Source organism: Pteropus alecto, unplaced genomic scaffold (genome assembly GCF_000325575.1).
Source record: "Pteropus alecto unplaced genomic scaffold, ASM32557v1 scaffold8, whole genome shotgun sequence".
NCBI lineage: Eukaryota > Metazoa > Chordata > Mammalia > Chiroptera > Pteropodidae > Pteropus > Pteropus alecto.
The window spans coordinates 4,917,617-4,932,987 of NW_006494609.1; the positions used below are offsets into that span (position 1 = coordinate 4,917,617).

Here is a 15,371-nt window from a genome sequence, read left to right on the forward strand (position 1 = left end):
ATACATTTCTTTCTTTTTCTACTGAGAGAAGGGACAGTGCCTCAAATTAGCAGTCGTTCTGAGTGTTAATATTTGATGATGAATCTAATTTTTTTTCCCAAGTTGGACTATTAAAATTTTATCTCAAACCATTCAATACTATTGAGTTTGCCTGGCTCACAAATATGCAAGAAAGAAAAATGTAATTTTTTATTCACTCAAGATCATGGTCATTTACTTATATAGTGAATGTTTTTGTTAAAAGCACTTTAACATTTAACATACAGTGGTTCTCTTTAATGATAGAGTATAATCAGTCACCCTTTCCCAACTTCATGGTCACTGCTGTTCTCTATATAATTGACATAAAATTATTTGCAAAACAAGGAAAACAAATTTGCACTATAGGAATAAGATCTATATTTTATAAATTACTTTTAACCATTTAATATAAATATCAGCTATTAATGTTTTTATGGTTTAAAATGCTTTACCTTTTTTTAGTTGGTTTTTTTTTTTTTTGGCGGGGGGTTAAATGCTTTAAATGGAAACAACTTTAAATAAGATAGTACCAGAAAACATATATAGCTAAAGTATGCATGAAATGAGTCATAATTAATTGTTTACCACACATTTTACTCCTCTAGCTAAAATAATAGGAAAATAAAGCTATCATTTGTCAGCTACATACTGCTACAGGAAAAGAAGCTGCAATATGTAACTCTAATAATGACATTATAACTTCTTGAATTTAGCTTTTAGAAGAGAGATAATTTGTATTAAAAAGGCTTTCCTGGGGAAGCAGCTTACTTAAATTTGTCAAGTTATGTAATTTCATTTGGTTACTTCTAAAAGCCAGATGCACAAAAATATACCAATGTAAAGGACCTCTTGTTTTATTCTACCTTTTAAAGAGCTATCAGTACAATGTTCTAATTCCTTAGTGCCTAACCTATGGCAAACACCATACAGTCACATGTTTCTCACTGTCAATTGTGATAACAAGGTCACAACCATTGTAGAGGGAGGAAAAAAATCCTGATTCCTGAGGTCACTGTCTTATTGGGTGGGAGAACCCATGGAAACCACTGGCTGTTGTTCTTTGGTTAGGGAGATGCCAAATAAGTCACAGTATAGATGGGTAAGGTGGTCCCGGAGCACAGTACTGGTTAAGAGATGCTGGCTAAAAGGAGTTTCCCTGAGTTGAACAGCAGTCAGATCAAACCAGGGGAAAGGCCTGGGGTGGGAAAAACAACAACAACAAAAAACACTGTTACTTTTTTGTCTGTTCAATACATCCAATTTGGCTGTAAATATTTCCTCTAAAGAAAGTTTTCCTCTACTTGGAAATAAGTTTCTTCACTTTCTATGTCAAACTAATTAAAATTCATAGTGAAATTAAAAATTCAGCTGAAACTATTCAATATGTGAATTTAATTGTACTACGAGTTTTCACATTTATGTACATTTCTCTAAGTGCTTTTGGGGAGGAATTCATAATTAGAGAATGATTATAATAATGACATTGACATCCTTTTCAGTATATTTTCCTTGAATTTAGAAAGAGAATACATAAGAGGATCATGGACATTAAAAATGGAAGAGATCTCATTTCTTTTAAGATATCTTCTTTTTAAAAAAAGATATTCGCTTCAACTCTGTGGGGAAAGAAGTAGAAATTAATATGTCCATGAATATCTTGCAGTTTAGCAAATGATAAAAATCAGTTCAGATTGGTAGGAAAAGGATTGGCTGTTCTCTAAATAGTGTCATGACAATTGGCTTTCAAAAATGAATAAATAAAAGATATTAAAAATCCTAAATTGATTAAAGATTTAAATATTTTAAAAAGAAAATCCTAAAAGAAAATGTAGAATATTTTGGGATGAAGAAGGTCTTTATGACTTGAAACCCTGAAGTTATAAAGTTATTTGACAGTTTTGACTGCAAAAATTAGAATCTGAACAGCAAGATACCAAAAAGGAAGAGAAATAATATGAAAAACATTTCCAATACGCAAAAAAATTTCTTACTGAAAACCTCCTACAAAACAATAAACAATCGAAACAAAAAATAGGCAAAGAAATGAGAATGAGAGAGAACACAAGAGCAAGGAGTTTAGAAGCTGTCAAGAATATGGATGAGTACTAACACTGAGCCAAAGCACAGTGCATCTACATCACAGAACCCACCAAAGACTCAGGAAGTATAGGACCAAGTACATCTGGAAGTGGGGTAAGATGGAGCTTAAAAGAGGATGATGGGTTAAAAACCTTAAAAAGGAGAGGGACCCTCCCAGGACCCTACCCAACACTGCGCAATCAGGAGACAGTCCCTCCTCCTCCCCAAGAAAAGGTTTCTCTGGGGAGGGTTAAACAAAGGGTCTCTGGACAGGGGGACAATGGGCACCGTTGAGTGCAGGGATATGCTGAAAAAGGGGGAAATACAGTGAACAAATATAAACTGAATGATAAAACTACCTCTCTCCCTACACACAAACACAGCTTGCTTTCCCCAAGTTGGGTCCCAAAGATTTAAAGATACCAATAGTCAGAGTTTCCCAAGAAAACAGCTGACCTAATCACTCTGTAGTAAAGACCACGTAGCAAACAAGGAGTGCTTGAGGTTCTCCACACACTTGAAGAAAGCCTCTGAAATGAATGATAGACACCAAAACAAATGATCGGAAAACAACTTGGGAGAAACAGGCTCATCAGAGAAGAAAAAAAAAATGCTATCATTTATATTCTCAAAGGGATAAGAGATGGTATTGCATAGTGAAATGACAAGGGGATGTTACATAAAAAAAGGAATATTCGGAGACTAAAAAAAAAAAAATCTTTGAAAATCAGAATCTACCAAAAATGAAAATATGCTCAAGATATGATAGCAAAAACACTATAATTGAGAAAATCTCTCAGAAAGCAGAGCAAAAGACAAAGATACTGAAAATAGGAGAGAGAAAATAAGAGGATTAATCCAGGAGGTCCAACATTTGACTAATAAGATATTAAGAAAGAGAGAATAGAGAAAACAGGAGGGGAGAAATTATCAAAGATGTGATTGGAGAACTTGACATCCAGGATGAAAAGGACCACTGAATGTTCTGTTTCTTTTATGAGTGGCAGTTTCTTGGGTATTTGCTTTACCATAATTATTAAATGATATTTATGAATTTATGGAATATATCTTTTCTGTATATATATTTTATAGTATCTTTTTAAGAAAACAAAATCCCACCAAGTGCCCAACACAGTGAATTAAAACAGATTCACATGATTACACATCATAAAATTTCAAGATACAAAAGGCAAAAGATCCTATAATCTTCCAGAGAAAAAAAAACATTCGACAAAGGGTGAATTTAAAAAGAATGGCACTGTACGTCTCAACAGAAGTTCTAAAGGCAGAAAAGACAGTGGAGCAATGCCTTCAAAATTCTGAGGAATAATTATTTTTAACCTAGAATTCTATGCCTGGCTATGTTCTCAATAAAATATTAGGTTAGAATAAAAACATTTTCAGACATATTCTCTAAAAATTACTTCCTATGCGTCATTTTCTAAGGAAGCTACCGGAAGAGGACATGATGCACTACAGTGAAGGGGTGAGGAAGAGGGATCCAGAAAGAGATCCAACATAAGAGAGGTGAAGGGGATCCCAGGGTAATGGAGAAGGGAAATCCCCAAAGTGAAAGTGTGTCACAGGCTATTGGTGATCACTCAGAATACAGAGAGAAGGAAGAATCAAGGACTCCTTCCAGGGTTCTGGCTTGAACAACCTGGTGAAAAAGCTTGTAAGTAGATAAGAAACACTGGAAGAGCAGGTATGAGAACAGGTATGCTTTTGGACACGAGAATAAGTGGAGATGGTGAATACGAACACAGAATTGACATCAAGGCTAGCAGTACAGAGTCAGTGCTGTCAGTGTAAAGATGGCAAAGTGGAAAAGATCACCCAGGAACAAAGTAAAATGAAAAGGAAGGAAGGCCTAAGACAGAGCTCTGAAAACTCCTAGACTTAAGAGTAGGGTAGAGGAGGAACTGACAAATGAGGAGCCAGAGAGACGGGGGGAAATGAGAATGTGAGGGTATGATGAAAGCCAAGATAAGAGACCGCTTCAAGAAGGATGGCATGTTTAATAGTCAAGGAAAAAGGGGATCTGAAAGTGGCTGGTGAATTTAGGGACAAGGAAAGGCACTGGTGACAAGGGCAGAAATTTCCCCTATTAGATTATCAGAGATTAAAATGATTGCTCTTATAGCTTTGAAGCTATAGAGCAATGGCACTCTCATACACTGTTAGAAATGAAAATAAGCCCCATGTTCTCAATAAGCAATTTGGGGATACCTGTCAAACATAAAATACATATAATCTCTGACCCAGAAATATTATTCCAGCTATTCATCCAACAGAAATACTGGTATAAGTATGCAAAGTAAGTACAATAATGTTCAATGCAGCCCTTTATGTAAAATTTGGTGCAGGGGAAACTACCTCAGCATCAAGAGGAAATACTGATGAATAAATTTAATTAAATAAATGTATCCAATGGATGCCTATGCAGTTGCTCATACATGAAATAGATATGATTATACTAACACAGAATGAATCCATGACATAGAAAGTGAAAATGCATAGATATAGTTCCTATGTATATATAGTTCCTATGTTTCTAAAATGTATATCTAGATATAGACATGCATACATGTTATAATATGACAGCATAAATATATGTTTGTAAATGTATAGATAAAAAGACAAAAATATAAAAACAATTAGAGGTAAAGTCTATGAAATGGTATTCGGGGAACAAATGAGGGCTTTCACTCTTCCACTAGTTGGATTTTTTACAAGAATGTATTTTTATAAATTTTTAAAGATAACCTGAAAGGAAAAGTGAGAGAAGTGAGAATGGCCAGCTGTAGTACCTTACCTTCCCTGAGACAGGTTATTGGCATAGACTTTGCTGACAACATCTTTTAATTTAAATTTTGGGCAAGATTCTCTGTCTTTCTCACAGCCCTCGAAGTGCACAGAGAGGAACAGTTCATTCAGAAGCTGCAGCGCATTTGGGTGGGGCATGTTCGTTGCCGTGCAGATGTTTAGCATTGCATAGAATACTCCCTCTAGCCACTTGATATTGAGGGTTATTCCCCCTACACACCAATGACAAGGGAAATAACAGTTAGCACAACAAAAAAGGTTTGCACAGAACCTGAGATAAACCCTATACTTTTTTCCCAGACAGGTTGGTCATATGAACCTCAAAGTAAGCAAACACTCCTCCTTCCTAGGCCAAGAACCCTTTTTGTGCCCTTAAGACACATCATGTATTAACTCCGCCACAGGAGGACAGGTATGGCTGGTGTGGGCATTGCTAACGGCAAAAGCATCTCTAAGGAATCTCTAGAATGGTTCTTGCCTAGAAGGAGAAGGGACTAGGGAAAACCAGAAGATTAGAGCAGGAAAAACCATTTAGTCCCAGACACTTCCACCTTCCTGTTTAAATAGGCTCTCCCCTCTGGTCATCTCCAGTTCATCCCTATTTCAGCTTTTCCTAACAAGGACTGCTTTTTGCCACACAAAACCTAATAGCTGAGTAAAGTACAGCATAAGGAATATAGTCGATAATATTGTAATAACTATTTATAGTGTCAGGTGAGTACTAACTTGTCAGGGTGATCACTTCATAAGTTATATAAATGTCTAATCACTATGCTGTACATCTGAAACTGATATAATATCGTATGACAACTGTAACTGAAAAATTAAAAAATAAAAATAAAATACGAAAAACCTACCTAAATGGCTGAGAATGTATCTAGCTTGTACTCCCCCCACAACCACCCAATCTTACACACACACACACACACACACACACACACCCACCCAGTCTTACACATACACACACACACAGCCCCCAAAACACACACAGAGAAATTTAATAAGATACCAACAGGCCGAGAGGTAATTTTCAAAAGTGCCAAAAATAAGGTAAGCCATTTTACCAGTAGGATCGTAGGGGCAGGTAGCCTGAAGAATCGAAGGATCTTGGAGAGCAGCTACGATTTCTTTATTGGCCCCCCAGATGTTGACAAAACCTTCAAAACACTGATACTGAGGCCGCAAGATATTGGTGTGGTTCAATAGGAGTTTCAACCTGAAAGGAAAGCCACCAAGACAGGGAGTGCAGGGTCAGGACCGGAATAAACCACGTGATCCACTGAGTTCACGTCCAACCCCAACAGACCCCTGCACAGCACTTCTCAGGGGCAGACGTGGGTGTAGGTCAGTGCTGAGGGCACTACTTATCGCTTGAACTGTTGTTCAGCCATCTGCTTAACACACACTTGCTGAATGTTATCACTTGCCGGGCACTGGGCTAGACGCTAGGGGTACAAAAATAATATTTGACACATGTTCTCAATCACTCTTCATGCTGTTGACTGGTGGTTTCCCTTCTCACCGATGCACAAGGGGAACACTAGTCAGCTTCAAGCAGTAGAATGCAATGCTCTATTGCAGTTCTAAACATTTGCACATCAAAGAAAAATGTCCCACCAGCAAGTATGGTTTTCAAGTGGGGAAGACACAATCAGAAGGGCCAGCTGTGTTCTTCTGCAGGTGAAGCTGCTTCCACCTTACTCCTGGGAACAGCCAGCTCCAAGAGGTAGGAGCTGGGTGGAAGTGGGAGGCAGAAGCCAGAGCTGAGGAGATGGAGCAGTCCTGCCAATTCTGTGCTCACCCTAACAAGATACCTGGGTATTGGGACGGCAGCTACAAAGCTGTACACAATGCAGGCTTTTTCAAGGCTGGTTTGAATTTCTGAGCAGATATTAGACAGCTGAGACGGCAGGCAGCAGAGGAATATCACGTTGGCCCAATTCACCAGACGAGAGTTATTGTAAGAGCACTGGATTCCCAGTTTCTGGAACTCATCTGGGAAGAATAAAGGAAGATAGAAAGATCACAGTACAAAGGAGTTTGACCTAAACCTCACCTGTGGGGAGAAGAAGATGACAATTATATTATCTCAAGTCTCGGTGCCACATAAATCAGAAGAGATTTCCTCATGCCTTCTAAAATCCACACAACAATGCCCTACCCTCACTGCTAAAGCAGCTGGTGCCACCACAGTAGTGCTTGAGATGATAGTTCATCCTTATCTTACTTTCAGACCAAATGCTAGAATTTTTCAGATTTTTTTTGAGGAAGAAAATAATCTGAAAGAAGCCTTCTGCTCCAATTTACTGAAGTCTTATCATGTGCAAAGTACTTTATATGCATTATCTAAGGGAATCCTCACAAGGACCTTATGAGGCAGAGACTAGTGTAATTTCTATGTTATAGACGAGGAAACTGAGGTATCAAAAATTTATGTTATGAGGCCAAAGTTACACAGCTAACTGGCTTGAGTTGGTAGGAAAAACTGAGAGTGGAAGAGGATAGGGCAGATATTGGGAGGAGTTTGGGAAAATATACTTAGTTTCTGTCTTAACAATTTAATGTTAAGATATTTATAAAAGTGAAGAGAAATGTGATAAAGCAGGTAGTTGCATAAAAACACCCCTTGGCAGCAAATCACTTGGTTGCACTTATTGTAACATATATTTTCAAAAGTGAAAATGTAAATACGGTAGTATGTTATATTATTGAAAAAGAGAATATTAGACACTGGAGAGGTCACTTCTTATCTTAAACATTAAGAGTACACGATAAGTTTGATGTTTAGATTATCTGGGTACTCAGGTACTTCCAGGTAGGAAGTTTGGAAAACATGCACATCCATCCTTCTTTTCATATGTGCTTCTCAGAAGTACCTAGATGCCGAGCATTTTGAATTCTTGCTTCTTTACACAAGCAACATGCAGTGGTATTCAAAAATGTAACTTTATTATTAATAAATATATTGCTTCCCAAATAATATATATACTTTATTGAAATATTATTTATACTAATCCTATTGATGAGATTTTTTAAATTTGCCTAGAGTTGGTAAGGTTTTTTTAAAGCTTCCTTAATAAAGAAAGAACATTTACAAATCAGTAAGAAAAATATAGGCACTCCAGCAGAAAAAATTGGACAAAAAGAACTCAAAAAAATAGAAATAGACATAAACCTATAAAAAATACTCAACTATTCTAGTGATCAGTGAAAGATGTATTAAAATGAGAAAAATTTTAAAAGCATATTAAAATAGTGATTTAAAAAAAAAAAGATGCCTAGAATTGACAAGAATGTAGAGAAATGGGTGTTCTTACACAATCCTGGTGAAAGTTTCCACCCGAACTACCTTTTTTGAAAGTTGATTTGAAAAAATACATTAGAAGTTTCTTTAAAAATCAAATATACCTACCATATGACCCATCTATTCCACTCCCAGGTGTTCACCCAAGAAAAATAAAAGTATTCGTTCACACTATTATTTGTACACAAATGTTCATGGCAGCTTTATTTATAACAGCCAAAAACTAGAAACAACTTGAATGTCCTTCAACAGATGAATTAACTGTGGAATACTAATACAATGAATACTACTCAGAAACAAAAAGGATATCAATACAGGAAACGACATGGATACATCTCAAAATAATCGTATGAAGTGAAAGAAGTCAGACCAAACAAAAGTACAAACTGTATAATTCTATTTGTATAAAATTCTAGAAAATGCAGACTAATCAACGGTGACAAATCAGATCAGTGGTTTCCTGGCTGGGGGACAGACAGACTGCATGCAGGGAGGTAGAGAGATAGGAATTACAAGGAACCTTTGGAGGTGATGGATAAGTTCATTACTTTGATAGTGTTGATAATTTCACAGGTGTATACATGTGTCAAAACATCAAATTGAATACTTTAAAAATGTGCAGTTTATTACACATAAATATCTTAATAAAGCGACACCTATTGACAGGGTAATTTTATTTTTTAAGTTATGTGCAAGGAAATCCAACTAAACAAAGCACAGTTACATAAATTATCATATAGCTATACTTTGTAATACTATACAACTTTAAAATCATGACTTTGAAAAAAGTTAAATAATATGAGAATATGCTCATAATACATTCAATGAAAAAGGCAGAATATAAACAATTTGGTATAGTGTCCATTACTGATATAATCTGAGATAATCAGAAAAAAAATAGAAAGGAAATGATAACCCCGGTAAGGGAATTATAGGTAGTTATTATTTACTTCCACATAGAGTAATTTTATAAATTTTCTATTGTATGCACATATTATTTTACATTTTAAAAAACTGTCGAAGCATAATTTACATACACTGCAACACGCAGATCTGAAGTACATAGTCTGCTCATTTTTAACAAATATATGTAACTCATACCTCTTTCAAGATACAGAACATTTAACTCATACCTCTTTCAAGATACAGAACATTTCTACCTCCTTGAAAGTTCTCTCAGTCTCCCCAGAAGCAACCATTACGGTTTTTATCGCCATAGATTAGTAAATGAAATCATTACAAAACACTTTTAAAAATTCATTAAATGTTATTTTTAAAAGCACAAGGCCAAATGTTTGGAACCGGTTAACACCCACCAGACTCTAACTAGTCCATTTAAAAAGTCTGAACTCTGTTTGGAAAGCTTCTCTGTATCAAAGACCCAGAAAGATGTCTCACCACCACAGGCACAGGAAGGAGAGATGGCTATAAAACATTTAAGTGGAAAAGAAAGTTGTTTTAAGGAAGAAGTTAAAAAAACCATCTTCCTAGCTTTTCTTGGGGCTAGCAAGCTGAGAATTCAGCATGCTACACACGAGGATTCCTTTCCGACATAGCCCCATCAACACCTAAAGAGCGCAACCAAACCCCCTTTCTGCCACATACAGCTCCTCACCCAGGGCCTCTGGCCTCCGAGTGGAGATCCGCAGCTTCTGAACAGGAATGGGGACAAGCCGAAGGAGTACACGAGCCAGCTGCTTCCCGAGGTGGCCGCCTCCAATGATGCCCACCTTGAACTCATCATCATCAGGAGTGTTGTCAAGAGATCTACTCAAGGGACGTCTGGAAGTTTCCTTCTTAGGTAATGATTTCCTGGAGAATGAACACACAGGTGCATACATAAATACACACTCACTTTCAACCTCTGACGTTCTTTGCTTTAACTTCCTCATTTGGTAGCCTGGTGGCACCTTAAGTACTTCAGAGACAAGGCATTCCAATTATATACCACTTATCCAGCATCACTAGGGAAGGAAATGTTCCTCAGTGAATTTTCCAGAAAGTAAAGCATACCCCTTCAAAGGACAAAAACTTGTTTAAAACATTTTTTAATGAACTTTTTTGTTACTTGTGTTGTGCATTTCCCTGCCTTCTTAAACACAAGGTCTGAATATTCAACCTGTTCTTTAAGTAGGAACCATCATTGTGAACAGCTGCCGTTATACGCATCCTGAAACACTGTTGGCCTGTTCCTTGTTTCCTGTGCGCTCTTCCTGATGGCAAATTTCCATTGCCATCAGGATGAACACGCCCTCTCCTACCATACACCCCATACACCTACTCTTTCTAATTTCCTATTTCAGTTCTGCACAGATCCAGGAAACCAAGTAACTTAGCTTTTTTCAAACATGTGATTTATCAAAGTAAATGGTTTATAAGGGAAAACAGACCTGAAAAACTGAGGATCAAGGATTCTCTCTTTCCAGAGGTTCATTTACTGTTGGTTCTGGATTGTTCCCTTGGCCCAAGATGAACAAAGTCTGATCCCTGAACGCATAAGGCATTGTTTTATGTTGTTATATGACAACCTTATATTTGTTCTGTGTTTCTGTAAACATTGGAGTTTTTAAAATTAAAGCTCTGGAGTTTCCATGTAAGTATCACAAGCCATATTCTATTTAAGGCTTCTTTCTCTCTTGGTTGAAAAGAGAGTGTTTTCTCATGGTGTCTGATCCTTCCAAACATAAAATGCCTCCTGGAAGTTTCATGTATTGGTTTTTCACTACTCTTGGATGCAACCAATAGGTCTGTGCATCCTTATCAATCAGCCAATCAGCAAACTCATTGAGTGGCCTGCCTCCTTGGGTATATACTGTATCCATAACATGTTCAATCAGATCTGGTCCCACCATTGAGTAGTTAATCTAATTTTGGAGAAAAGAAAAGTGAGAAGTAGACTTGAGCCGGAGACAAATGCTCCAAGAATGACCTAGAGTTACAGAATACAGGAGCTTAGTCCTAGGTACCTGGCTCTTACATGCCCCCTATTTAAGTTTCTGAAGCCACACTGTACAAAGATATCAGAAGTCAGGACTGACCTGAAAGCTTCTTTGCAAATCAGTATTCCTGGTTTCAAGCAACTCATCTGGCCATAGGGGGACCCCCAAAGTCCCAGGTAGCTTTCCTGTGAAGGAGCATTCCACTACTAGCTCAGCCTCCAAATGAGGAATTGATTCTATTTTCAGCCAATAGCCATGGAATGGCTAGATGTTAGTAGCTGTGGAAGACAAGCTAGTCCTCTTGATGAGTGAATGAATGAATGAATATATGAATGAATCAATCATCTAATCGAGCTACCCACTGAAAGGAAATCGCCACTAATCCATGCTTTATTACAAAACCACAGCCAAAGGGCCCTGGTATACATTTCCTTTGTGTTTTTTAGACCAGGAGTAATTGACTGTGGTGGGTTGGAAAAGGTAGAAAGACACTCCCCTTGCCAAAGTTATCCTCCAATATAAAAAGTTTAAGTCGTTTAGATTCTCCACAGTGAGATTCTTCTGCATCTGTCTGACCCTGGAGAACTAGCTTACCTCAAATTATAGAGGAGCTTGCAGAAGAAGGTTGCGTGGGCACAGGCCTTGATCATAAGCCCCCGAGAACGACCCTGCAAATACAGCCAGCTGCGGTCTTCCTCTTCCATCCCATACTCAAACTGCAGAGATTCAAGGCCCTCTAGCAAGTCCATTTTCAAGCCACCATCTCCTGCGGTGACAAAGAGCAATCAGTTTGGCTCCCTGTCCTGGAAGAAGAGGGAATCTATACCCAAGTGTATGCCCAAGCCACAAGCTCTCATAGTGGTGGGCTTCAGCACCTCACTCCTCCCTGCTCTGAACTTGCAGCTCTCATCCACTTCTTTGTTTCAGCGTGAGTCCTGGAGGACTCCTAAGCACTGACTGACCATGAATTGAGAATACTCGAATTCATTAAAAACCCGAACAAAAATTCAAAGTAATGTTCCTCCACATAGGCTACAGGCTCTTCTTTCAGTAGGTGCCACTTACACTAGCAGTGGGCTTCACAGGTGCTCTTAGGCTGGGACTCCCTCCTATTCCCTCCTAAGTTTCAGAAATAGAACTGAACACTGAGACTGTGTTTCAAAGAAATTCTTCCCTTTCACTAAACTGTGTTCCCCACAGAAAGAAAAGAGCTAAAATTAAATATCATGGTCCCTTGTGTAGAACAGAGACATCTAAATTTTAGAAAATGAAGCCAGAGAGGTATAAGCCCATCTACATATATCTCTCACCACCCCAACTGAAAAGATGGCTCTGCTTCTCATTACTTCTGGTCCCCAAGGGTAATAACTACATTTCCAAGGAGAATTACCCAAGAAAATTGTCATTATGACTCATTAGCTACCAGATTACTTCAGTCTCAGAGTCTTAAAGGGGCCAGCCTCACTTAGAGGCTCTCCCCACCTGCAACATGAGGACACAAATTTCTTTCACTACTTCTTAGTGCTACACAAGGGCAGTGTGGGACTCTCTTTTCCCAACAGAGAGTCTGGACTACTAGATTTTTTTTGCAGACTGGAACGTCATATAGATCTTAGCCATACACATGGAGTTTTCAAAACCCTTATTTTTGTGCTCAAGAAATCAATGAATAAGATAAGTTCTGGGGATCTAATGTACATTATGATAACTATAGTTAATAATACTGTTATATATTGTATACTTGAAATTTGCTAAGAGTAGATCTTAAGTGTTTTCACCACACACACACAAAAAGGTAGCTTTGAAATGATAGACATGTTATTTAACTTGATTGTAGTAATCATTTCACAATGTCTATCAAAATACCATGTTGTACATCTTGATACATACTATTTGTCAATTATATCTAAATAAAACTGGGGAAAATGATATCAAAATTCTTTTGTATAGCAATAGTGAAATTGAGATCAGAATTCACAACTACTTGTCTCTAATCTGCATTTAAATTAAAAATGGTTTTTACTGAGGCGAAATTCACATAACATAGCCAATTGAAAGTGAACAATTCAGTATGTTCACAATGCTGTGCATCCTCTACCCTTCTTTAGCTCCAAAACATTTTCACCCCCCACAAAGGAAACCTGTACCCATTACAGAGTTACTCCCACCCTGCAATCAGCTGGAAACCACCAATCTGCTTTTTGTCTCCATAGAGTTACCTTTTCTGGATATTTCATATGAATGGAATCATTCAATGTGTGACTTTTCATGGCTGGCTTCTCTAATCCCTTTTATAGGATGGCTGCATCACTCTTGTTCTGTTTTTTTGTTTGTTTGTTTGTTTTGTTTTCTGTCTGTGGTTTCAGTACTTGTCTTGGTGTTTGTTTTTCTTTAATTTTCTTTTTTTTTTTTTTTTTACTCCTACAGCACCTGGTATTCCTGGGTGGTCTCTCATCCAAGTACTAACCAGGACCAAACCTGCTTAGCTTCCGAGATCAGACGAGATCAGGCACCTTCAGGGTGGCAGGGCTGCAGACTTGAAGAGTCTTGAAGAGACTGAAGCAGTCTCCAGTACTTGAAGAGTGTGGAAGTTCTCTGCAGACTCTCAATCTCTTTAAAAGCAGTCTCCAGTACTTGAAGAGTGTGGAAGTTCTCATCAAGTCTAAGAAGCACTTCCTTAGACCAAAACAGTGGGTGGGTAGTTCAACCTAATGTCACAGAGTGATATTTCCTGATCTGAAGGAGGAGCTCCGAATGTCCCAGCTCAGCATGACCAACACAGCACAGGTTAACCTGTACGAGCGTGGACTCCGGGCCCATCCTTCACTTCCTCATTCTCAAAAATGGGGATCCAGTGGTTGTGGCTTCATTACATGTTAAGTAGGTTAGACTGACTTATATTGTTCAGAATTTTCTCTCTGTGTGTGTTTCTGGTTAGGGTGTGCCACAAGAGAGATTTTTGTGTAAGATCTGGAGGGTGGAAGTGAAGTGGCAGCCAGTGTGTGTTTATGCTTGTGAGGTTGGGGCAGCCACTTTGGTTGTCTGCTGGTGATCCTGTTGGTGAGGGGCAGTAGCTGGGCCTGCAGCTGCTATACTTTCCCCTGCACCCCGCTGCAGTTTTTCACACTCCCGGGACAGGTCTGTGTTCAGCTCTGTGAGATAGGCCACCAGCTAGCTTCTCCTGCAGGACACCCACTTTAAGACTAGAGGCAGTAAGAGCTGACACAGGTTCCAATACATTCCCATGGGCTCCAGCTTGTCTTTGCTCTCCCCTCACTTTATACCCATCTTGCCTTCCCCACCGTCTGCCCCATGGATTTCCAGCTCTACACCAGCCATGCAGATAACCCAGAGACTGTTTAACCAACCTTAATTCTTGAGTAAGGTCAAACTCCTGTAATGAATCCCACATACAGATTAGATAGACAGACACGCAGACTGTATTCCCAGTGGTCTGTTCCTCTAAATGAACCCTGACTGATATGCTAACTTAGTTACCACTGTTATTTGAAGACCAGCCAATAATTTTAGCACAATTTAGCAAATTAAACTCCTGTTTCTTCAACAGCAAGCGTGATGATCGATCAGGAAAGGAACCAAATACGAATTACCTGGAATTGCAAAGTGGAGGAATGAGATTTGAAGTCCGAACCCCTTAGAGCAGGGCAATTCTTTGTTGTGGAGTCTGTCTTGTGAACTGTAGGATGTTAGCGGCACCCCTTGCCTCTATCTACTAGTAGTAGCAGCATCCAACTGTGGCGACAGCGTCTCCAGACACTGACACACCTCCTGGGGGGCAAAATTGCCTCCAGTTGAAAACCAGGTTGCCTTAAAGCATTCCGTATGCCTCTGTACCAGCATCTTCTCTTCTTCCTATCTCATTATCCACTATGCAATCACAGAAGCATAGAATTGTACAAGCTCTGAGAGAATCAGGCACTCCTCTTACAGACTAAGATAACGAGTCCAGAGAGAAAGGGACTCACCCACCATCACACAGCTTGTCAATGGCAGAGCTGGGACAAGAGGCCAGGTCTTTTGTCTCCCAGCTCAGTGCTCCTGTCAACTCACATGGTCCTGCTCTCTCTAAGCATCACTGCTCCATAACCTGACATGTGTTGACAGGCTGCTGAATGCAGTCACTGAGGCTGATCTGTAGTGGTCCCAAGAGACAGGGCAATTATTTCAGTGTTTTACACAAA

The 15,371-nt window shown here is 38.7% G+C and overlaps 1 protein-coding gene and 1 pseudogene across 1 annotated transcript; both read right to left on the reverse strand.

Moving 5' to 3' along the window:
* Positions 1–481: 481 nt before the first annotated feature.
* On the reverse strand, positions 482–11,924 carry NOXRED1 (NADP dependent oxidoreductase domain containing 1). The gene is made up of 6 exons (XM_006925483.3): positions 11,764–11,924; positions 9,846–10,042; positions 6,741–6,921; positions 5,991–6,142; positions 4,916–5,138; positions 482–1,216 (listed from the first exon to the last, which is right to left on the reverse strand). The coding sequence occupies exons 1-6, from the start codon at positions 11,916–11,918 to the stop codon at positions 1,039–1,041; spliced, it is 1,086 nt and encodes a 361-aa protein (XP_006925545.1). The 5' UTR covers positions 11,919–11,924; the 3' UTR covers positions 482–1,038.
* Positions 11,925–13,587: 1,663 nt separating this feature from the next.
* Positions 13,588–13,706, reverse strand: LOC112473827 (annotated as a pseudogene).
* Positions 13,707–15,371: the final 1,665 nt, after the last annotated feature.